Source organism: Girardinichthys multiradiatus, chromosome 20 (assembly GCF_021462225.1).
Source record: "Girardinichthys multiradiatus isolate DD_20200921_A chromosome 20, DD_fGirMul_XY1, whole genome shotgun sequence".
Lineage (NCBI taxonomy): Eukaryota > Metazoa > Chordata > Actinopteri > Cyprinodontiformes > Goodeidae > Girardinichthys > Girardinichthys multiradiatus.
Window position 1 is genome coordinate 25,043,155 of NC_061812.1, and position 24,991 is coordinate 25,068,145.

At 38.1% G+C, this 24,991-nt stretch overlaps 2 protein-coding genes across 4 annotated transcripts; both read right to left on the reverse strand.

The window, feature by feature from the left end:
* Positions 1–632: 632 nt before the first annotated feature.
* On the reverse strand, positions 633–12,119 carry LOC124856080 (aminoacylase-1A-like). Of its 3 annotated transcripts, none has more exons than XM_047346272.1 (15): positions 11,960–12,119; positions 11,478–11,623; positions 10,201–10,265; positions 10,015–10,119; positions 9,827–9,921; positions 9,592–9,668; positions 8,281–8,370; positions 7,306–7,362; positions 7,048–7,121; positions 6,410–6,459; positions 4,947–5,091; positions 4,790–4,858; positions 4,588–4,667; positions 1,294–1,354; positions 633–1,183 (listed from the first exon to the last, which is right to left on the reverse strand). In XM_047346272.1, exons 2-15 carry the CDS (start codon positions 11,602–11,604, stop codon positions 1,019–1,021), a joined length of 1,260 nt encoding a protein of 419 aa, XP_047202228.1. In that variant the 5' UTR covers positions 11,605–11,623; positions 11,960–12,119; the 3' UTR covers positions 633–1,018. The 3 variants fall into 3 exon arrangements, with proteins under 3 accessions (XP_047202228.1, XP_047202229.1, XP_047202227.1); XM_047346273.1 differs by lacking the exon at positions 11,960–12,119 and adding an exon at positions 11,759–11,904; XM_047346271.1 differs by lacking the exon at positions 11,960–12,119 and adding an exon at positions 11,739–11,895.
* Positions 12,120–15,564: 3,445 nt separating this feature from the next.
* Positions 15,565–23,064, reverse strand: abhd14a (abhydrolase domain containing 14A). Its single transcript, XM_047347938.1, has 5 exons — positions 22,786–23,064; positions 19,722–20,004; positions 19,454–19,569; positions 18,582–18,817; positions 15,565–16,308 (listed from the first exon to the last, which is right to left on the reverse strand). Exons 2-5 carry the CDS (start codon positions 19,985–19,987, stop codon positions 16,117–16,119), a joined length of 810 nt encoding a protein of 269 aa, XP_047203894.1. The 5' UTR covers positions 19,988–20,004; positions 22,786–23,064; the 3' UTR covers positions 15,565–16,116.
* Between the last annotated feature and the right edge of the window lie 1,927 nt (positions 23,065–24,991).

Sequence of the window (24,991 nt, forward strand, 5' to 3'; positions counted from 1 at the left end):
GAATGAATGTATTAAAGGTAAGGAATTTTTGTTCTTATTTTGTTACAAATAAAACTTCCCATTAATGCTGCCGCCACCATGTTTCACCTTAGAGATGGTGTCTTTAGGGCAGTGTTTCGCGTTAGAGCAAAAACATTAAGCTTTGATCTCGTCTTACCAGAGAACATACGCTGTTTCTTCTGGCAAATTACAACACAGTCTTTCTATGGCTTTCTTTCATAAAGGCTTTATTCTTTCCAGTTTTCCAGAAAGGCCAGGTCAGAGTATCGGTGGCAAGGCTTGAAAATTAATGTTCCCAGAATCTCTCTGTCGAATCTGACTAAACCTGAGATATTTTGGAAAGAACAGAAAGGTTAGTTGGTAGAGACGTACACCAACATACTTGCAGCTGTATCTGCAGCAACAGGTGGTTCTACAAAGTATTGACTCCAGGGGGCCTGAATACAAATGCATTCAACCTTCCACTTCAAAATGATGTGCTAATTTGCCTTTTCTGTTCCATATCCAAACATATTGAAATCCTCAAGGTTCAAGAGATATGAACACGCAGGGCACTGCAAATTAATTTCAGTGTAACATCTGGCACAGATCTGTAACTCTTCAACTTGAGCAAAAGACGTAACAAACAAATATATGTATTAATGTATATTTATTAAATAAGATTCTATCTGATGAATAGTCATTTACAATTTAACAAATGTTTGATATTTATCACACTATGGTTGTTCAAGTGAAAACAATCTTTATCACAGTAGGTGATCTTTTTCTTTTGGATATGTTGATGTTTTATACAGTGAATATGTTGGTAAAATCTGATGCTATGTGATGTAATGCAAAACTCACTGCAGTGCTCCGCCTACAACCTGAGAATCATCAAAAATTAACAAGTATCAAAGGTTAAGTGCTCAGTTTGACTTAATCGTATACATGTTGTTATTCTTTGGTAATCTCTGCAAATTCCTCAAGTTAAATATTCATATTGTCACTGAAATGCATTTCAGTGAGGATTAAAGCTCAGCTAAGCCTCGTCCGGTGAGGCGGGAACACTTGTCAGAGCGGGGATGAGCCTCTCGTACACACCGACGCCGTTCAGGAACACTCGCTCATTCAGATACTCGTTGTGGTCGTGCAGCAGAATGGGAGTCCTGTTCATTGGAGAAAAGCCGATAGCAGGGATACCCACCTGGAGTCATAAAAAAAAATTGTTAACTCAGACACAGGAAATCCGTCACCGCTGTAGTTTAGTTTTACATGTTAAACAAAAAAGGTTCCATTTGCTTTTCTGATTCTTACCGCTCTGATGAAACGGCTGTCGGTGGCAGCTGGGAATATCTCCTTATCCAAAGTCATATTCCTACAGTGGAGATGAAGGTATGATGCATAAGAAATGTAGAGCATTTCCAGGCAATGTGATGAATAAATAAAAATGTTCTTTGCCAAACACAGAAATAGGGATTTTATGAGCAACTGCAGCTGATCTGTGAAGACTTAGGAAGGAAACACATTACAAGGGTCGTCCAAACGAAAATACAGAGACAAGGAAATACTTATGATACACTTAGACAATATGCAGATGTTATGCTTGAGGACTCTATGAAGGCAAGCTACACACATACTGTACACCAGCAGAACTGATTTACAGTGAATTAGTGTTCAAACCATTTTTTATATGTATGAATTTATTGTGTATTTTTTCTAATTCACACAGGCTCAAATATAAACATACACTAATATTTTGCGAAATGTCTCTTAGCAAGCTGAGCCTTGACCACATGTTATTTGTAGCCATTAACAATCCTCTGGGTTGATTTTAGATGGATGTTTGAGCACTGTTCTTGGTAGAATCGTTGGAGTTTAATTAAACTTGTCTGTTTCTTGTCTGACCCAACGTTTAGAAGTAGCTTTGGGAAGGCAATGCCAAAACCAGTTATGATGTGTTATTTTTTGGGATAATTGTTTTGTTAGAACCTGGTGCCTATCTCCAGCAACCCACTATGGAATAAGCGGTAGAAAATGACAGACTGTTTTGTTAGAACACTCAAGTCTCAACAATATGACCCAAACACAAATTGGTTACGATTTCCAGGAAAGGTCTACAAAGCTTCTGGACCACCTATGTCATTGTCTACAGTGAAACGAGTCTTACTTCAACAACGACGGAGAGGATCCCGACCAAGAAAGAAGCCCCTGCCCTGAAATCGACACCTTCAATCTAGACTGAAATATGGAGCTACCTTCAAGGACAAGCCAAATGCTTTCTGCAAAAATGTTCTATGGTCAGACAAAGACTGAGCTATCCAGCATGGTGGTATTAGGATCATGCCAAGAGTCTTCTGTGCATTGGACAAAGTGAATGAAATAAGGAAACCTCCAAAATTCTTCAACTTTGCCTGAAGTCAACAACTGCAGAGCTGAAACAGAAACAGCTTGGTGCTCCAACAGGAAAATAGTCACAAATCCACGTCAAAACTGGTTTGAGCATGGATAAAGGAGGCTCACATTAAGCTTATGGACTATATGATGCTTTAAGTCAAAGTTGTGCCAGAGATCCAATCATTTTAACTGAGCTCAACACATTCTGAAATGAAGAGTGATCTTAGAAGAGGGAATATGAAAATGTTCATATTCAGCCAGAATTACACCAGAAGCTTATTGAATGCTATGTACAGTGTGTGATTGAGGTGCAACTTGTTAAGGAGCATTTATCCAAATATCAGTGGGAGTGCATGTACGGTACAGACCAAAGGTTTGGACACACCTTCTCATTCAAAGAGTTTTCTTTATTTTCATGACTATGAATATTGTAGCTTCACATTGAATGCATCAAAACTATGAATTAACACATGAGGAATTATATACTGAACAAAAAAGTGTGAAACAACTGAAAATACATCTTATATTCTAGGTTCTTCAAACTAGCCACCTTTTGCTTTGATTACTGCTCCGCACACTCTTGGTATTCTGTTGATGAGCTTCAAGAGGTAGTCACCTGAAATGGCATTCACTTCACAGGTGTGCCCTGTCAGGTTTAATAAGTGGGATTTCAAGCTTTATAAATGGGGTTGGGACCATCAGTTGTGTTGTGCAGGAGGTGGATACAGTACACAGCTGATAGTCCTACTGAATAGACTGTTAGAATTTGTATTATGGGAAGAAAAAAGCAGCTAAGCAAAGAAAAACGAGTGCCCATCATTACTTTAAGAAATGAAGGTCAGTCAGTCCGAACAATTGGGAAAACTTTGAAAGTGTCCCCAAGTGCAGTCGCAAAAACCATCAAGCGCTATGAAGAAACTGGCTCACATGAGGACCGCCCCAGGAAAGGAAGACCAAGAGTCACCTCTGCTGCGGACGATAAGTTCATCCGAGTCACCAGCCTCAGAAATCGCAAGTTAACAGCAGCTCAGATTAGAGAACAGGTCAATGCCACACAGAGTTCTAGCAGCAGACACATCTCTAGAACAACTGTTAAGAGGAGACTGTGTGAATCAGGCCTTCATGGTAAAATAGCTGCTAGGAAACCACTGCTGAGGACAGGCAACAAGCAGAAGAGACTTGTTTGGGCTAAAGAACACAAGGAATGGACATTAGACCAGTGGAAATCTGTGCTTTGGTCTGATGAGTCCAAGTTTGAGATCTTTGGTTCCAACCACCGTGTCTTTGTGCGGCGCAGAAGAGGTGAACGGATGGACTCTACATGCCTGGTTCCCACCATGAAGCATGGAGGAGGAGGTGTGATGGTGTGGGGGTGCTTTGCTGGTGACACTGTAGGGATTTATTCAAAATTGAAGGCATACTGAACCAGCATGGCTACCACAGCATCTTGCAGCGGCAGGCTATTCCATCCGGTTTGCGTTTAGTTGGACCATCATTTATTTTTCAACAGGACAATGACCCCAAACACACCTCCAGGCTGTGTAAGGGCTATTTGACCAAGAAGGAGAGTGATGGGGTGCTGCGCCAGATGACCTGGCCTCCACAGTCACTGGACCTGAACCCAATCGAGATGGTTTGGGGTGAGCTGGACCGCAGAGTGAAGGCAAAAGGGCCAACAAGTGCTAAGCATCTCTGGGAACTCCTTCAAGACGGTTGGAAACCATTTCAGGTGACTACCTCTTGAAGCTCATCAACAGAATGCCAAGAGTGTATGGAGCAGTAATCAAAGCAAAAGGTGGCTACTTTGAAGAACCTAGAATATAAGACATATTTTCAGTTGTTTCACACTTTTTTGTTCAGTATATAATTCCACATGTGTTAATTCATAGTTTTGATGCCTTCAGTGTGAAGCTATAATATTTATAGTCATGAAAATAAAGAAAACTCTTTGAATGAGAAGGTGTGTCCAAACGTTTGGTCTGTACTGTATATATTTAGGCCGGTATGTTTAGTTTTGACTATATGGAACAGAGAAGTTCTCATCTTAAATTCGAAGTTGCTGACCCAGTGTTCAAATACAATTCCAGGTATTTTTTTGTATTCAGGGCATCCCGAAAAAAAAAAAAACTCAAATAAATAATTAAAAGCCCCAATCAATCTGACATTCCTGTAGAGGATGTATGTATGTAAACTTGTGACCTGCAATGTACTCACAATGACTTGCAGGCAGTGCTGAAGGTGCTCCACCAGGGATCGTTCTCAGCTGTGGATGTGACATTCTGGTTCATGTGTTTCTGCGACAGAGAAGAACAAATTGAGTTTCAATCAACAAAACAGACAGAAGTAGAAGAGAAGCAGCCAGGAGTAGATCATACAGGTCCATGTTGTTTGACTAACCTGGAGGAAATTCACTGACCTGAGCAAACTCATATGTGACATCATCTCCTGCATCCTTACACCACTGCTTGATCTGCTTCTCAAACTCCTGATGGGGGTTTTAGAGTTTGCGTTGAACACACGAGTTCGTCACTGTGGAGTTATATGTGAATAAGGCAACATGTGCACTTACATACCTGGAGGTTTACTGCCGGGGGGATTCTTAAGTCGAAGCTGACATCCATTTCAGCTGGGATGACGTTGTAGGCCACACCTCCTCTAACCATGGTCAAATTCACAGTGGTGACGTCTCCCAGCGTGAAACACTCACTGGTGTTTAACCTGACAGATACAACAAAGGCAGTTTTTCTAACATATTTGGACATTTAGATATTTAGGCTATAATACAGCAGTTGTTTATTATTAAAATATTTTTTCTCAGCCCTGTTTAAACCTCAGACATTTAGATTTGTGTGCTCCAGACCGAAGAATGAACGCCATGACATGATCGAAATAACTGTTGACCTTCAGAAAGTGCATTGTAGCAGCATTTGAGTCTGATAAGAGAGTTAAAAAGGCCTCAAAAGAACTTGACGTGAGTCAATTCACTCTATGGAAAATTGTTTATAAGTGGAGGGCATTCAAATCTGCCAACATACTCGGGTCTGGACTTCCAAGCAAGATCACTCTGAGAGCAGGCCGCAAGATGAAACAAGAAGTCTCCAAAACCGAAAAGATCATCATGAGACATACAGAAGGTTTTTGCTACTGTTAAAATGAAAGTTTACCTTTCATTGTTGGTCTGGTAGTATCTGTTGTAGAACTGATGAGTTTACTCAACACATACGGGCACAATAATATTTAAAAATAAGGAAAAGGTGAGAAATTATGATTTATTAGATAAACTGGCTCAGAGTTTATCTGTTCTTTCTTTCTAGGTGAAACAACTAAAGGAGCTACACATTAACATTTACTTTTCCTTCCCATAGAAAGTACTCCAGGATCAGTGCTTCTTTGTTCTTTTTGTGTCTCTGCTCTGTTCTCTCAAACCCACAGTCGGTCGTGGCAGATGCCCGCTCACACTGAGCCTGGTTCTGCTGGAGGTTTCTTCCTGTTAAAAGGGAGTTTTTCCTCTCCACTGTCGCTACATGCATGCTCAGTATGAGGGATTGCTGCAAAGTCAACGCCAGTGACTGTCCACTGTCTCTACATGCTCATCCAGGAGGAGGGAATGCTGCAAATCACTGACTGGATGCAATCTGCTGGGTTTCCTTAGACAGAAAAACCTTTTATCCAATTTGAATAAATAACTAACCCTGACTGCACTGTTCAATGGTTAGGATTAATTGTAATGTATGTACCTGACTGTTGTGAAGTGCCTTGAGACAACATGTGTTGTGAATTGGCGCTATATAAATAAAACTGAATTGAATTGAATTAGACTCTCGAAGAACTAATTTTGGGCCTTAAGCAACCTTTGAAACTCAATATAATTACATTTTATTTGATTTTTTTTAATCATATATGTTATCGTATTTAATATTACTAGTATTTTATACATTAGTCTTGAATGAACAATGTGCTATTTAAATTAGCAGATTTTCACCTGCTCTTATTTATAAAAGAAAATTTAAAAGCGGGACAATTTAAACTTTCTCACCGGTGTTTCTCCTTCTCTCTGAAGTCCAGAAAAGAGTTGATGACTTGTCGCTGCAACACAGAAAAGAAACTGACCTGTTTTGTCTCAATTAATCTTTGCGACAAGACATTTTGTGTTCCAGTGATTTTATTAACTGTAAATGTGGCAGAATCTGTGATTATATAAAACTGCGAATAATCGAATGGAAATATCTAATAGAAAACACACGTAAATGCCCTGTACTTGTATAGCGCTTTATCAAGTCCAAAGGCCGCAAAGCGCTTCACACTACAATCAGTCATCCACTCATTCACACACTGACAGTGGTGGACTACACTGTAGCCACAGCTGCCATGGGGCACATTGACACATGTCCTATATTACCATTGCTTTGCTGTAAATGAAATAACAAGGCTGTAATAGGCAGATTGGGTTAAATTAAACATGGCTGGGGAAAAATAATGCTACATTTCTGACCAGAACCAAAACTTAGAGAAGTAGAGATTCAATTGTATTGCAGTTTACACTATTTGTACAGTAGTATTTACAGTATAATTAGTTAATCATCAACGTGTACAAAAATGTTTTAAGCAAAAATATTTGGCCATGTCTCCATAGTGCATCATAAAGAAATGTGGGCCATAATTAAAGTTTCTTACCAGCTTTTCTGCAGCTGTATTTTCCACAAACCTCGACCCATGACCAGGACTTCCTGGGCAGCGGACAGTAATCCCTGGAAAGAAGGAGACATCCTGTTTTTATTTAAGGAATACTTTACCATGTTTCTGCCATCTATCAAAGTTTGAAACATAACAACAAAGCTTCTACAATGGTCAGGCTTTCTTTTTGTTCTTGGACAGAAACAGAGTGGCCAGACGTGCAGGAGCCTTACATCCTTATGTGTGTTTTGTACTCACACCAGGGGTTCCTTTCTCCATAAAACACAGTGAAAGCCTCACCAGGATTGGCCAGACCTCCAGAACACAAACAAGAAACAGAAGATCAGCATGAAAAGAGTCAAATATGGGTCAGATCAGCAACAGTAACACTCCAGACACACGAGGAAAAACTAAATAAACATTTTAATCAGCTTTACATTTAATAGAAAATTCAGGCTGTTAGATTTAACTGAACATTTACCGTCTCTGAAAAGGTCCATTTCAGATAAAACCCACTTTCCCACTTCTATTATGCAAACTGGTTTATCTTTGGGCACTGAACTTTTAAACACACTAACGTTCACTTTGAATTTATGGCAAATATTTCCAACAAAACACAATAACCACTCACTAACTGATAGACCAGTTAGTCTGACAGATCTTTTACATTATGGGATGGAGAATAAAGAGTGGAAATATGAACAATAAAAAAAACCATGCCATACTTCAATTTTCCAGCCTTATCAAGACCATGAAAATACCTGGACAAAACATCAGACTTTTTCAGACTCTGTAGGTACCCTACCTTCTCAGGCTTATAATTCCTTCAAAGTAGTCATTTTGATAAGGGATAATTCAGACAATCATTACAAGCAGTCTTTATTACAAGTAATATATGGGGTCCCCTTCTGTAAAAACAGATCACACTGAATCCCTATGAAAAGAGACCTTACCTGTTGACAACTACTGAAAAATAGAAGAAGGCTCAAAGGGCTACTGAAAAAGGCACTTCATTTTTTCTTTTATTATCAGCTATGATGTGTTACAGAGCATTGATCTTTTACAAGAGCAAATAGTAATGTTTCTCTGCCTTACTTAAACTGCAACTCTCACACCTACTTTTCTGTGGGCACAATTTTAGTTCAGTAGCTAAAGACATGTATTTCTTAATTTAAGTAAAATAAAGAATTATGTGAGAAATGTACAAAAAAAACAAACAAACAGGTAAGATACCTTCATCCAGAGCAAAGCCAATGTTTAATTTTTCAAACTCTGGATGTGTCACAAATGCTTCCATTCCCTTGTGGCCTCCAACTTCCTCATCTGAAAGAAAAGTCTCACAGTCAAAGTTGCGAATATTTAAAAACACAACGACTTTTCACAGAAAGGCTGTTTAGATTTGAACAGTTCCCTCTAGTTTTGTTTGTTTTAGTGCTGGCCACATTCATTGTCACCCTTGGTAAAGATGTGCGGGAAACCTTAAAACAAATTCATATTTTGTTGCAGTAGCATAATCTCGCAGAAAACATCTCAACCTGTAAATTTATTCCTAGAACATTTTTGAAGGTTGGAGCACACAGAAAGAGGGATAATTTACCATTCCTCTTTGCACATAGTCTTTCAATCATTCAGAGGCCTAGGTCTTCTTTTATGCACTTTTCTCAGCCCACTAGTTATTTGTTTTCATTTAGATTTGTCCATATGTGTTGGATCATAATCCAGCTGAAGGTCCCAGTGACGTCCAGTCAGAGTCCTCCAAATTCTTCATTAACATGCCTGGTCTTTCAAAGAGCTCATAAAGCCTTGCACTCTTTCAGCCCAAGAACATCTGCAGGGTTCCTGATTAAGTCCCAGGATCATTTATAATTATCTGGTAGTTTATGTTTCTGATGGTAGAAGAAAAAAAAGCTTTTCTTTCTGGATGTTTCTCCGGTTGTTTCTCCAAAACAACTGGTTGCCATGTAGATTCTTCAATTTGCTGTTCTTTAGACTTGGTGACCCAAATGTGCCACTCTTGACTGTAGTTCCTCAATAGTGAGCCTTTTTTCACCTCCCTTACCTTCTTGCACACCGTCACTGCTGGCAAGATAAGCCTGGGTTTTCATCCAGTGACTTAGAGAAATGGGCTTCTGTGTTATGCCATATTTTTACCACAGGGAAACAAAACACAAGACAGAAATTTCCTAAATAAAACTTCAATAAAAACTTTGATCATCCCAAAAAATGTAAATATTAAATCGCAAAAATGCTTCTGCAACTTTGCAACTGGTGATTTTGGTGATTAAAAACCTTTATTGTTTTAAATGGGATTTCTTCTTGACTGAATAAATGTACTCAAAGTAAAGACTGGGTTTTCTAAATGTTTATGTAAGACATGCTACCGCAATAATAGATTTACTTTCATGTATTGCAAAGCTACATATAGCTTTACCTGGGTTGGCAAAATAGGTAAAAGGACACTTTATGACATGGTGTAGCCGAGCATAAGCTCCTAAAGTCCTAAACAGCTGATGTATGAAGCATGCAACCAGTCAAATCACTTACCAGGAACAAACATTAAATGCACGGTGCGTGTCGGTTTCCATCGCTGCGCCTTCAGTCTTCGGACCGCCTGAATGTACCTACACAGGCAACAAAAACCCAACTCAGCACATTTTGTGCAAAGAAAATGTCCGAATTGACGAGAGTGCAGATTCAGTGATAAAACAGGTTGTTGTCACTGCACATAAACACAAGAGAAGATCACAAGACAGTTTTTTGTTTTTTTTTAAATACCTACTGTATAGTCACAGATTTCATGTCCTGTGATCCACGGGCATAAATGTTACCCTCAGCATCTTTAATAGCACTGAAAGCATCGTATTTCCAATGCTCCTGGAGAAGAGATTGATACCAGGTCTATTCTTTACTCATCTGTTTCAGGTAATAACAGGACAGGAACTCACAAATGGATTGTCAAGCTCGTACCTGGTAAACCGGTACAACGTCTGTGTGGGAATTCAGTAAGACTGATTTTAGGGTGGGTTTCGTTCCTTCCCATGTCATGATCGACACAACTCTTCCCGGACAGATCTGAGAGCAGAGGAACGGGTGAATTAGGAAACATCTGTCACAAGCTTACAGCATGCTTGCATCTGATCTGGAGTAAATCACCTCAATCTTTTTCATTGGCAGCTCCAGCTCCTCAGCTATTCTGTCCAAAAACCTTAGAGCAGAATCTAGAAATGAATAAAAACACAGGAGAATGGATGGTTTTAGTATTAATAGATATGTTAAAATTCCCAGTCACAACTCTTTTTGCTGTTGGTTATTCACTGCTTCAGTTAAATCATAAAAAACAAATAAAAAAATTATTTTTCTTGGATCATTTTGCATGTTTTGGAGATTCTAGGTACCCATAAGGGGAAATGAGAATGTCTAAATGCTGTGGGATCAGCTGAAACACTGTTTGTCAGCCTGATTTTCCTGTTTCTTTGTGTAATAGCACACTAAATGTTTTGGTAATTGGATTTTCTCATTAGAAACCAATAATGATGAACAAAAAAACAAAAGACTATTTAATTTTTGTTTGAAGATGGATTTTAAAGAAAGATTTTAAAGAAATCCATTAAATTCTATTAAAGAAAGAGCGCCTCCTACAGTCACAGTATAAGATGAAAAAAATTACTTGTATGTCAATTAAATATTATATAGTTTTAAAATGAAAATCAATTAATTACTTGCTTTTTGTTTCCAATATTAGCTGGATTCCATGATAAAAGATCCAAAAACATGGATTTGGTCAATGTGGGTTAGGTATTAGTTGTGTATAAACAAATGTACATTTTAAAAGATTTTGAAAAGTAATTGTTTAGGCCATTTTTGTAAAAGTTATTTAACGTCACCAGCTGTTTTAATATAGCATTTTGGTATTTTATTTATTTTGTTTTGTTTAAACCTAATAGTTAAATGCAAAAAACATTATAAAGTATTACAAGATTTGAAGTAATTTAAACAGCAGACATGGTACAAAACTTCTTGTGAAACCATAAGTATCAACGCTCACCTAAAACCCAAGAAACCAGCCCATGCTTATTCCTAACAATCATTTCCAGGTTTCTACTGTTTGTTTGAATCCATTTCAGGGCCATAAGATTTCACTCCAGGTGAAAATGTTCAGCTTAGTACCAAACTGTGAGCATTTAATGTGTAACTGATGAAGATAACCAATGGACTTTGAGAAAAGAGCAGGTGATGCAACACCTGATACAGCAAAAAGAGAATAAGCTGTAAAGATATGGACAAAACGTTTGCATTGTGGAATGTGTCAGATAAATATTTGTATTGATCAGATATAAGCAGCCTAAACAAGAAGTGAAAAAAAAAAAAGCACACTAGTCTGGGATATTTTAATATCTAATGTTAGATTGCTGTGACATAAAGAGTCTCACCATAGTCGGGGTCAGGGTGGACGGTTTTAAGACGAAGGTATTCCCTGAACAGGGCCACAGAGGGGTCCTCTCCTTCAGGGGAGCCCTGACCCCCTCCAACAGCTGGACCGTCCTTGTCAGGTAGCATGGTGTGATTTGTTTACCCCCTTAAAGACATGAAAGACGTTTACAGCAAACCTTGACAGTATTCATGAAATAAGTGTATAGTTATAGCACATATTTAAACCCAAAGCGCTGAACCCGGTTATATCTGGAGCCTACCGGAGGAGCAGTTACTCTACCTGCCTTCCGCTCTCAGCTGACCCTCTAAAGTCACGCTAAGAACCGGGCTAGCCTTGTTTAAGGTAACCTGAGCTGAACCTGAGGTTAACTAGCTTAGAATGGTAGTAAGCAAGCCAAACTGTCGGCGAAATACTTCAAACAAAATATACGTTTATTTATTTTACTTTTAAGGAGCAGTAATGATTACTAACTGTACTCACCAGAGGCAGACAACCAACAAACAGACCCAGTAGGGGGGATTTCACCTTACTCCTAAAAAACACTTTGTTCTTTTAAAAAGCCAAACAACGGAAGACCCGGTGTTTTCAATCATTTATATTGATATTAAGACTCGTAAATACAGAACGTTGTTTTTTTACAATATGTTCAAAAGTGAATAAAACACCCCTACTATGGGCGAAACCATTCTGTAACTGTGACGCAGTCAAACGCATTTCGGACTGTATGGCAAGTCAGTTTATCATGTCATAGTTGCAGCGCAACTGCAAAGCTGACATCCCCATTCAACACTAAGAGACATATCAATAATATGATAGAGGGGTTATTTTATTTCAGTAATTCAACTCTAAAAGTGAAACTAATAGGAAACCCCGAAGTTTAATTATATTTTCAAACTATTACCTAAAAGGAAATAAAAACGTATCGTTAAATGCATAAATGTTATGTTATGGCCAAGAGAGAGGCTACATATTCACACAGAATGATGAGGGTAGTCCACAATAGGTCATTGCTAAAGCAGCTGGTTGTTCACAGAGCAATGCATAAGTGTTTAGCCACTCCTGAACCAGACAACTCCACAAGTATCTTACCTCAGAGGAGAAAAGGACTGACTCGTGTTCAGCGGCCCAAATGTCTCTTTAGATTATTTTTCATTTCATTTGGAAATCAAGGTCTCAGAGTCTGAAGGAAGAGTGGGAAGTTACAAAATTGAAACTGCCTAGGGCGCAGCGTGAAGTTTCCACAGTGAGTGATGACTTGAGAAGTCATATCAACCCACAACCAACAATTCAGATGAGCAGAAGGTCAATGTTAAAGCAAGCTGGGCTTCCTTAACACCTCAGCAGAGATGCAGGCTGATCGCCACGCTACACGGATGCAGTTATTATTGAGTCCAAACCAAATATAGAGTTCATATATTGTACAGTATATGGACATACACTTTTAGTAGGCTGGTAGATTTTTTTTAAATAAAATTTGTTTTATACTGGTGTTTGGTGATATTCTAATTTTCAAAGAAAGTGACATTTTTGTTTTCATTTGCTGTACACCACAGTTAAATTACTAGAAATACACACAAAAACTATCTATGTGTAACAAATCTCAGTATTTCCCTTATTACATTTTTCAAATAGCTTGACATGGAAAAAATGTACTTGTGGGTATCTGAAGCTTAAAGCCCAATTAATGAATATGAAAAGTCACACTCTTTTTTCTTGTAAAAATGCCAGTTTGCATGTATAAAATATTATTTTAGTTAAGAAGAAAGCCCTGTTCTCCTCTACTTGGAAGTAATGACTTACTGACTAGATATCTGCAGTATTTATCATCTACCCACTAATTGTTTAAAGCACTGTTGAACTTTTCAGGATTGTTATATTGTAATTCCCAAATTTCCAGATACAACTTCAGGTGTGAGACAATGAAAAGCTTTTACTTGTAGTAAAATTAGACATGTTTAGTTATATATTTTCACTAAAAATTATTTTATTCTATCTAGCATTTTCTATATATCTACTTTCTTAGACAAATATTTGTCACTGTTGGATGTCCATAAAACCTTTCCAGTTCAGAATATAACAGTCTTAATTCTATACACGTCCATTTACGTAGATTTTATTTCTAGCTTATACAAATCTAATTCTGTATATACCATTTTTACACAAAGTTTTATGTGTATTTTATATTAATTCTGTGCTTACTATTTAGGTTTTGTATTAACATTTTCTATTTTTAAATACTAGTGTGACATACAAGGACCCGCACTGGAAAAAAAAAAGAAAGCACTACACCTTAATATTGCAATAGTCTTAATGTTTTGACATTTATTTCAACTTATTCACAGCATTAAACATACCAGTCAAAACTGTAAAATAAAAAAAGTAAATAAATAAATCTTTGCACAATGTTGTAACTGCTTCCCCAATTATTTTTAAACATAAAGCTGCTGAGTGGAATGTACATATCAAAGTAAAAACACATTTCTGAGAATTACAGATTAGAAGTAACAAAAACAAAAAACAAAAACCCCATTAGGTTTAGCTCTCTTTTCAGTGTAAAAAACAATTATAATCCAAATGACAATGATCCAAAGAACAAGTCTCTTCCAGCTGAATTCACACATTATAAAAACACAAAAATGAACGCTGACATAAAACCTTCGGTGTCTCTTAATATTTTGCATAAATATAAATAATGCAGTAGTTTTCTTATTTCAAGCAGCTTCAAGATATATTTTTTAATATTTGTTGTTTTTCTTTTTGCTTGATTGTCCACATTTATTGCAACTTCATTAACGATATCTAAATATTTGAGAAGGTTTTTTAAAACAATTTAAATTAGTTTCATTCTGATCATTTAGTTTAGCTGGAAGCGGTGTTAGTTACTGGCTTACTGTGTGTGTGTTAGTCAGCATACAACTAAATCTTTTAAATACAGCCAACAGCAACATTTACATATTTACAGTGCTCCACCTATTAAAATAGTAACATATGAGCAAACACATGACATGTCATTAAAAGCAACCAGAGACAGGACACACATGTAAATATCCAAATACCACGTCGCTAGTTTTATTATTATCAAGAGTAAACTGAGAAAATGTGCTAAGCTGGTCTCATATTTCCAAGATCATTTAATTGAAAACTAGGGATGCACCGATCGATCGATGGGCCAGCAGATTGATTGGCCCCAATTTCCTTAATTTGGGTGACTTGCCAATACTTACAGGGGTTGGACAATGAAACTGAAACACGTGTCATTTTAGTGTGGGAGGTTTCATGGCTAAATTGGACCAGCCTGGTAGCCAGTCTTCATTGATTGCACATTGCACCAGTAAGAGAAGAGTGTGAAGGTTCAATTAGCAGGGTAAGAGCACAGTTTTGCACAAATCACGGCAGAATTAAATGTGCACCTCAACTCTCCTGTTTCCACCAGAACTGTCCGTCGGGAGCTCCACAGGGTCAATATACACGGCCGGGCTGCTATAGCCAAACCTTTGGTCACTCATGCCAATGCCAAACGTCGGTTTCAATGGTGCAAGGAGCGCAAATCTTGGGCTGTGGACAATGTGAAACATGTATTGTTCTCTGATGAGTTCACCTTTACTGTTTTCCCCACATCTGGCAGAGTTACGGTGTGGAGAAGCCCCAAAGAAGCGTACCACCCAGACTGTTGCATGCCCAGAGTGAAGCATGGGGGTGGATCAGTGATGGTTTGGGCTGCCATATCATGGCATTCCCTTGGCCCAATACTTGTGCTAGATGGGCCAAGGACTACCGAACCATTCTTGAGGACCATGTGCATCCAATGGTTCAAACATTGTATCCTGAAGGTGGTGCAGTGTATCAGGATGACAATGCACCAATACACACAGCAAGACTGGTGAAAGATTGGTTTGATGAACATGAAAGTGAAGTTGAACATCTCCCATGGCCTGCACAGTCACCAGATCTAAATATTATTGAGCCACTTTGGGGTGTTTTGGAGGAGCGAGTCAGGAAACGTTTTCCTCCACCAGTATCACGTAGTGACCTGGCCACTATCCTGCAAGAAGAATGGCTTAAAATCTCTCTGACCACTGTGCAGGACTTGTATATGTCATTCCCAAGACGAATTGACGCTGTATTGGCCGCAAAAGGAGGCCCTACACCATACTAATAAATTATTGTGGTCTAAAACCAGGTGTTTCAGTTTCATTGTCCAACACCTGTACATGTTAAACCGATCTTATCACCAAGTTTGTATAGATTCATGGGTACTGTTCAATGTTTTTCAATAAGATAAGATTGGAACATTCAAGGTGTATCTGTGACCTTATAACACCTGACAGTGTCAATTATTTAAAAAAAATAAAAAATGTATCGGCCAAAATCGGAAGTTGGAGGTCAGGCTTTTTAAAGATTGGTTATCGGCCAGAAAAATGCCATCAGTGCACCCCTACTAAAAACCCATTACATTCATAACACTGTCATCTGATATGATCTCCCATATCCCATCTGATACCCGTGATCTTACTTGAAGGGTTGATAATGAAATTAACGTAAAACTTTTTGGCATTTCCAAAAACTCAAAATTCAGATTTTCTTTGCCTTTCCTTGCTCATCTTTTGTTTGCATCTTTAGTACCTTCTACTCCTCTGCTATATATCTTTCTTGAGTTTGTCAAGGAATTTGATCAAACCTTGATGGAATTCATGGGGTTTGTCCATGTAACAAGCATGCCGAGCTCCTTCTAATTTCAGGACCTCGTGATTGGGAAGCTGGATGAGGTTCTTGTGAGACTGGGCACCCAGATTCGTGTCCAGGGCACCAAAAACAATCAGAGTGAGAGTCTGCAAAGGAAACAAGTTTAAAATGAAAGAGATAAGGGAGATTAGATGATGTAAAAGTCAGTATTTCTAGAGGCCACGTTTTATATGGACAATATGGCTCTATATCAAGGGTGCCATTCTGTCAGAGGGGAAGCATAAGCACCAAGTAAAAAAAAAAATTTTTTTAAAGTGAACACCTCTCTGTGGTGAGCCCAGTGTAACCAATAGTATGTCTCTGCAGTCCCGGAAACAGCAGTTTCAGACCCGCGCGTTCAGACCCGCAGTTCTAGACCCCTTATGTTTTTTGCAACAGTGCCATCTGCTGGGTGACTGTAAAACTGCAACTGCATTTGCTTTGTCCAAATACCACTTTTCGTCAAAATGTACACCTCAGGCTTCATTAGGAGTTGAAATAAAAGTTTGACATTTTATTTCACGCAAATAAATATAAAGAATTTCCCTTTGGGTTTCAATAGGCTACTTCTGGTTTCTATTTAGCCTAAGGTCGTTTTCAGCAACAGCTATTGAAGCTAATTACTGATTTTAATAGTTTAGAGATTTAGTGCACCCCAATACCAAAAAGTTTGAAAGTTTTTTTTTACATAAAACTACTAAATAGTTATAATAGAATAAAGGATTGTTCAATATAAATGCTTTATGCTATACAGAAATATGCATTATGTAATAATGTATACTTAAAAACATTCAACTGTGGTTCAGTTGATAGCAAGAAAGTCTGGTAGCTTTGAGCTCTCCAACATTTATGTCTGTTTTTTTTGCAGTCAGTCATCATGAGAAATGTACACTCTGTGCCCAACAACAGTGATAAGGAGATATAGGTGAAGACAGTCTACATAATAATAATTCAAATTTAGCAAACAATTTTAATAATACATGTATACACATCTATAACGTGTAGTCACATCCACAGCTACTACTAAAGTACTACGTGAAGTTCTCTATGACGTGATTGCCAGGATACACACTAGAAATCCTGATGAACTTTGTATTATAATAACATCATGACTTCATGAAATTCAAACATGACTTCAGACATGTGTCCCTGATGGATTCAGAGGGACGTGATGGAGAGATTAAGCAATCTAAGGTCATCTGCTTCATGGCACCTTGATGGATCGGAACATAATGGTGGACGGCTCCTCTGTTCAATGCAGGGTGGAGAGATTTTAAAGATCCTTCATACCTGCAGCCATCATGCTTCCTTCTTAACCTTATCCTATTTTATCCTTTTTAAAAGCAAAATGCAAGTGAAGTTTGTTGGGTGCCTCAAAACTGAATACTGCTCTGCTTACTTGTTTATACCCAGCTGCTGTTCAGGCCCTACTGTGTGGGATTAAATAAAGTTGAGCTGCAAAAAGGAAAGTGATCACAGAGCCTGAATCTAAGTCACATAGAAAAACTGCAGGCAGAGCTCTAAAGATGTTTGGGGGCAGGGTAGCTACCAAACCTGACTCAGTTACACTACTTGTGTCCGGAGGAATGGGCCAAAACTCCAGCAAACTATTGTTATAAACGTGTGGTGGGATACCACAAACACAAGCAATACAGTTTAAAAGGCAATTCTACCAAATACTAAGAAAATGTAGGTAAACCTCTCACTTTGAAGAAAGTTAAATCTCTAAATGATTGCTGTGCTCATTATTCTAGCATTTAGCAAATAGAAATAATCCCAACTTCCCTAAAACAAAAATGCTGAGACTTGTTTGCGAGGCCAGTATGAGTAAATCTATAGTTTCAGCTGTATATACAGCTTTCAAATTAAACCTGTTCTCGTAAAGGTTAACTTCTTATTTTTTGTAAAACAGCTTTTACAATTCTGAGAATGTATGGCAGCAAAAATCATGTTCAGATTTAATCTAAAACAATAACACTATGGTTAACGAAGAAGCTACAGCCTGAATAGTAGCTTCTGCATGTCTTTCTGTATGACCAGAATATAAATAACAAAAAACTAAGAAGGCCAGTCAGAAAACAAAAATAAAAAAAGTTTCACTTAAATTATTTTGACCCGTTTGGAATTTAGGATCTTAAATCCGTCCAATATCTGTTCTAAAAACTTGTTTTTCTTTCAGTTATCTGTAATGTTTTGGTATTTTCCGTTCATTGAATGTAGGGTTACCTAATACACTTTGTCCAGGCATGAAAATCAGTCACACAAATTCTAGAAAGCATTTTCTTAATCTATTTTCTCACCTAAAAAATATCTAATGGCATGTTTTCTTTCTATTGATTTGGTGCTACGTACACGTAATTAATACACACTGTGCTCTCACCGGGATTTTTTTGTATTGCTGTGCAGAGTAGCTCCGGGTACCAACTGGTGCTATAGGAACAAAGCCGCGTAGCTGTGCGCTGTTCTTCATGAGGAAAGGGATGGAGTAATGTCCGCTCATCGAGGGACTCAGAAGCACAGCAGCCCTGACTCCCAGGGACTCCATGAACCGCGAGAGGAGGTCCACCCGATTCTGCTCCGTCTTTAGAGCCTCTGAGTCTGGCGATTTCCCATAACCTTGATGAAAAGTTTATTAACGATAACATATATATATTATAAAATGTAACTGGGAAATAAGTGTTTCATTCCTAGCATATCACACAAAAAAGTGATCAAATAGTTTTGATGCAGCCTAAATGTACCAGTAGCATGGCACACTTCCTAATCAGCAAGGTATTAATTCATCTTTAACATAAGTTATAAAAAATGTTTCTTAAAATATTATTAATTTATTACTGTGCACTGATGACAATTGAGTTAAAAAATTATTTCAACTACAAGAGGGCACCGTTATCAGAGGAAAAACATACATTATTAAACTAACCACTGTATATAACTTGTACTATTATTGAAACTTTGCAAAAAATAAAAGTATCCTCTAAATTCTACAAAGAAAATGTTCCTGTGTTTATTTTTGTTTAAATGTTCCAGTAAATTAATCAATGAATATTTTCTGCAGTTTTCAATTAAACCTATGCAAAACATTGAGCTATTAGGGACGGCACAAATTTTAGATTACCTTTGAAATTGAGATCAAAGTAATGCATCTATTTAAATTTGTATATTTAAACTATCAGGTAAATTTTTTCATAGCATCCTTACAACCAACAGCAACATTACTACTACTTTATTAAAGTACGCTTCAAAGGGTACCTGGCAGGTCCATAGCTAAAGCCTGATATCCGTTAGCTGCCAGCACAGCCATGGTTCCCAGTTCTTCCCAGGTTTTGGAGGTAAAGGCTTGGCCATGCAGCAGGACCATCTGCAGCCTGCACAGAGACATCAGCTTGTTTCTCTGAAAGTCAAAACTAGTAATCTGGAAGACAATCTGATCAAATACTAGGTGATCAAGAGCAGCTTCCAGTTGATGTACAAGGCACGTGAAGACATGTTAAACTGGTATTTTCAGAAATCTGCTCACTTTGGCAGTATCTGCTGGCCGTCTCGATCAACAGGTAAAGCTTCTCGGAAGAATAGTGGGGGGTCTCCAGGAAGCTGTCCTGTGCGAACGGACACATTGAGGGCCGGGGATCCAGGGGGAGCAGCAACTGCCACCAGCCCAGTTCTTTGAGCTTCGATGGATGGCCCCATTGTGTCCTGGCGAATGGATGGCAGCAGCAGGTACAGCACCAATGTGCCCAACAACACCAGGCCCAGCACAACCAGACGATTACGCAGGAAATTCATTTCAATTTGATGAAAGACTGGAGAAAATTGCAGAGGATGCATCAAGTCTAAGAAGTCCAGTTTACAACATTTCTGCTTTTGTCATATTTCACAAAATAAGAGTTGCAAATCAGGTTCAGCTTTAAATGTTGTATGGTGTATGCTATGTGTTAGTACCTAAAACATGTGCATAACAAATAAAGTAAATGAAAATGAAAGAAAATATAGTATTATTAAATAGAGTCATGGGAAAAAATTAAAGCAAACTGTTACTGTTTCTAAAGGATTTACAAGTAAAAGCAGATCAGTGCTGCTAATTAAATACACTTGAGTAATAGATATTTAGCAGGTGTGACAACATTAGTAAAATAATTAGTCAATGGCAATTGTACGGTAATTTCCTAAAACAATCTAAAGTATATTACAGCAGACGATTTTTCATAAGTAGAAAACATTAGACAGTCGTCAAACTGTCAGCTCAGACTGTGCCATACCCAGAAAAATAAAAAAGCATCTCTGCAGTTAATATACCTAAATTCATGGCAGTACAACTAGAACAGACTAAATGAGCGTCTTTAAAAGGTTTCCAAGAAAAAGCCTCTTCTGTGTAAGAAGAAAACGACAGCACAACTTATGTTTGCAAAGTTGATTCTGAATGACCAGCAAGGCTGACTTCCTGAGCCTAACTGAGTTTATTTCAAACAAATGAGACCAAAGTTATTTTTTCACAAATTAAATCTGGTGTTATGTTTACAGTGACTCGGTATTTGAGCAGCCGTTTACCTAAGTCATGTTTTAATGCCTACGTTTTACTTCTACTTGAGTAAAAATATATTTGTATAAAAATATATTAGTGCTACTCTTGACTACAATTTTTGGCTACTGAACCGACCTCTGATAATACCTTCAAAGTGCCACACATCATTTAAATCCTAGTGCTGATTTATTCTCATACCACATCAGAGTACTTATATACTGGTCCTTCTCAAAATATTAGCATATTGTGATAAAGTTCATTATTTTCCATAATGTAATGATGAAAATTTAACATTCATATATTTTAGATTCATTGCACACTAACTGAAATATTTTAGGTATTTTATTGTCTTAATACGGATGATTTTGGCATACAGCTCATGAAAACCCAAAATTCCTATCTCACAAAATTAGCATATTATTAAAAGGGTCTCTAAACGAGCTATGAACCTAATCATCTGAATCAACGAGTTAACTCTAAACACCTGCAAAAGATTCCTGAGGCCTTTAAAACTCCCAGCCTGGTTCATCACTCAAAACCCCAATCATGGGTAAGACTGCCGACCTGACTGCTGTCCAGAAGGCCACTATTGACACCCTCAAGCAAGAGGGTAAGACACAGAAAGAAATTTCTGAACGAATAGGCTGTTCCCAGAGTGCTGTATCAAGGCACCTCAGTGGGAAGTCTGTGGGAAGGAAAAAGTGTGGCAGAAAATGCTGCACAACGAGAAGAGGTGACCGGACCCTGAGGAAGATTGTGGAGAAGGGCCGATTCCAGACCTTGGGGGACCTGCGGAAGCAGTGGACTGAGTCTGGAGTAGAAACATCCAGAGCCACCGTGCACAGGCGTGTGCAGGAAATGGGCTACAGGTGCCGCATTCCCCAGGTCAAGCCACTTTTGAACCAGAAACAGCGGCAGAAGCGCCTGACCTGGGCTACAGAGAAGCAGCACTGAACTGTTGCTCAGTGGTCCAAAGTACTTTTTTCAGATGAAAGCAAATTCTGCATGTCATTCGGAAATCAAGGTGCCAGAGTCTGGAGGAAGACTGGGGAGAAGGAAATGCCAAAATGCCAGAAGTCCAGTGTCAAGTACCCACAGTCAGTGATGGTCTGGGGTGCCGTGTCAGCTGCTGGTGTTGGTCCACTGTGTTTTATCAAGGGCAGGGTCAATGCAGCTAGCTATCAGGAGATTTTGGAGCACTTCATGCTTCCATCTGCTGAAAAGCTTTATGGAGATGAAGATTTCATTTTTCAGCACGACCTGGCACCTGCTCACAGTGCCAAAACCACTGGTAAATGGTTTACTGACCATGGTATCACTGTGCTCAATTGGCCTGCCAACTCTCCTGACCTGAACCCCATAGAGAATCTGTGGGATATTGTGAAGAGAACGTTGAGAGACTCAAGACCCAACACTCTGGATGAGCTAAAGGCCGCTATCGAAGCATCCTGGGCCTCCATAAGACCTCAGCAGTGCCACAGGCTGATTGCCTCCATGCCACGCCGCATTGAAGCAGTCATTTCTGCAAAAGGATTCCCGACCAAGTATTGAGTGCATAACTGTACATGATTATTTGAAGGTTGACGTTTTTTGTATTAAAAACACTTTCCTTTTATTGGTCGGATGAAATATGCTAATTTTGTGAGATAGGAATTTTGGGTTTTCATGAGCTGTATGCCACAATCATCCGTATCAAGACAATAAAAGACCTGAAATATTTCAGTTAGTGTGCAATGAATCTAAAATATATGAATGTTAACTTTTCATCATGACATTATGGAAAATAATGAACTTTATCACAATATGCTAATATTTTGAGAAGGACCTGTATAGACCGAGTACATTTGAACAGTTTCGAGGTAGAAGTGGCTCCCTATGTTAAACAGATAAAAGCAACACCAGCTATAGATTACAGCTAATCCTCCGGGACAATGGATTTACACTGTTTTACCGCAGCCCATATAATCAGTAGCAGTTAATTAGCCAAATTAAGCTAGCAGTAGCTGTCCTTTTGTCAATACTTGTGCTGAAGAATGAGGCTTTTTGGAGAGAAGATACATACCAACAGAGAGGTGATAATTAAACCCTATTCATTCAAAAATAAAAGGACTTGGGTTTCTTCATCTCTTCTCCATGTCTGGTTGTTGCCGACAGACGTGGGGTTGATGGCTACTAATGCTTAAAACAAATTTTTGAAATCGAAAAATATGAACATATATTCAATGTAATTTCAGATCTTCATTAAACTTAACCCAGACCAAATATTAGAAGCAAAACAGAGAAGTAAAGACACGTACATTTAAATTGTGGTGTTATATATTTTAAAAAAGTCCAAGTGTTGTACGAAATTCTGTTCCCCTGAAATAATCTGTTCCACCTGTGTCGGGAGCGCGCACTGCAGCCAGAGAGGCGGATTCGACCGTCTTCACAGCTTTAGTCGGTTAAACGACGAAACGTATTCATGTCAATGTTGTAACTTTATCTTTAATCAACAGCTCCTAGAAAAATTAAAAATAAATACCAAATTAACCTGGTCTTGTGAGGTTTTTTTTTTGCACAGCTTCGTGTTGTTTCGCCAAAAGAATCCATGTCTTTTCCAACTTGTATCATGTTCACTTTAACTTGACGGTCATCAATCAGCCACCAAACACTGTTTTCCAACACGTCGTGTTTATTTCTACTTTTTTATTACTGATATAAAACAATGGATGCTCACTGCTGGACACGAAAAGTCAGGCTTCCTGAAGAAATGAGAGTGTAGCTTATTTTTCTGGTAAATCGTGTTCTAATGTAAAATATGACAAAGTACTGGATTTATAAAAGATATTTCTATTGCTTTGATAATGGTAATGTCTGATGTTGTTTTGTTTAAAATAATCAGCTCTAGTATTATTTAAGTACTTCACATATTCCTATATTAAACATACTGTCCCTGTCATGTATGAGAACATATTTCCTCTCTTTTAAAAAGAGGGAAAATGTTTATAGGAACATCTAAGAGGAACACAGTATTCCAGCCTTTTATTTTTCTAGGAGCTGTTGATTAAAAATAAAGTAACAACATTGACATGAATACGTTTCGTCGTTTAACCAACTAATCATCAGGAAAGCTGTGAAGACGGTCGGATCCGCCTCTCTGGCTGCAATGCGCGCTCCCGACACAGGGAAAACATATTATTTCAGGGGAACAGAATTTCGCCCAACACCGCCCGTCTGTTGCTCATCGGAACTTATTACGAGCTGCACAAAACAACAGTTAAACCCTGTACGCCATTTCCTGCGACATAACTCAAACATGCACCTGTTTGAGTTTTCAAAGTAAAAAGGCTGATCGATTAATGTTTACATTTTAAAAGCTTTACATTAAACTTCCATCATACTCAAATGGTTATAGGTTCCGTATAAAACGTTACGGAAGTCTGGTTTATTTTCCATAAATGATCTTTTTAAGATGTTGGTAGGATCATTTGCTGATGAAATGTGACTTTGAAATCTGTAAAACTATTAGGCTTTTTATAAACAGGTGGTGCAATACTGGAAACTTTTTAAACAGTTTTCCCCCACATTCTTTGCTGATTTAGAACAACAAGTTATGATGGAAAGTACGTAGAATTAAATAAATTAGTTTTGGCATAACCATTTATATGAGCTAGATGTTCCTCCTGAGTGTAAATAAATCTAATGAATCCCCAATGATTCTGCAGACAAACACATTATCTAAAGAATGTTTAAATTATTTGATTAACCTTATTAATTTTATGCTTTATCCTTAATTAAATAATATGTAAACATGCATTTAGTCCTTTTTTCCTTTTTGTCTCTCGGTCTTAAACTCAGAAAGGGAGGGGTGGTACTGCTAAACATTGCTATGGGAACTGAAGGTGTGGAAAAACCTGGTAGGTGGGTAGAACCAGGTTTGTTCTACCTGGTCCTACCCACCTGTACATAGAACCAGGTGGACCTAACCTCTGAAAATACACCACAGACTGCAAAATTGTTAAAATATACACTGCCTGGCCAAAAACAAAAAAGTCAGCACCCATAAGAAAGTCACACACTCGTTGTTTTGATAAGCTTCTGCAATTTTACAAGATTTTGTTCCATCAAGTGTTGGACTAATTTTACATGAAGATCTTGTATTGATGATGGGAGAGTCTGACCGCTGCGCAAAGACTTCTCCAACACATCCCAAAGATTCTCAATGGGGTTAAGGTCGGGACACTGTGATAGCCAATTCATTTGTGAAAACAATCTCTCGTGCTCCCTGA

What these genes read in the sequence shown, in the direction of transcription:
- LOC124856080 (XM_047346272.1), bottom strand. Translation starts at nt 11,604, where the DNA reads ATGCTACCTGACAAGGACGGTCCAGCTGTTGGAGGGGGTCAGGGCTCC. An exon ending in ACGTTGTACCGGTTTACCAG is followed by an intron (nt 9,922 to 10,014) that starts GTACGAGCTTGA and finishes TCTCTTCTCCAG; the next exon opens with GAGCATTGGAAATACGATGC. An exon ending in ACAGCCGTTTCATCAGAGCG is followed by an intron (nt 1,184 to 1,293) that starts GTAAGAATCAGA and finishes TTATGACTCCAG; the next exon opens with GTGGGTATCCCTGCTATCGG.
- abhd14a (XM_047347938.1), bottom strand. Translation starts at nt 19,987, where the DNA reads ATGAATTTCCTGCGTAATCGTCTGGTTGTGCTGGGCCTGGTGTTGTTG. An exon ending in GGCCAGCAGATACTGCCAAA is followed by an intron (nt 19,570 to 19,721) that starts GTGAGCAGATTT and finishes GTCTCTGTGCAG; the next exon opens with GCTGCAGATGGTCCTGCTGC. An exon ending in TTTAGCTATGGACCTGCCAG is followed by an intron (nt 18,818 to 19,453) that starts GTACCCTTTGAA and finishes CTTTTCATCAAG; the next exon opens with GTTATGGGAAATCGCCAGAC.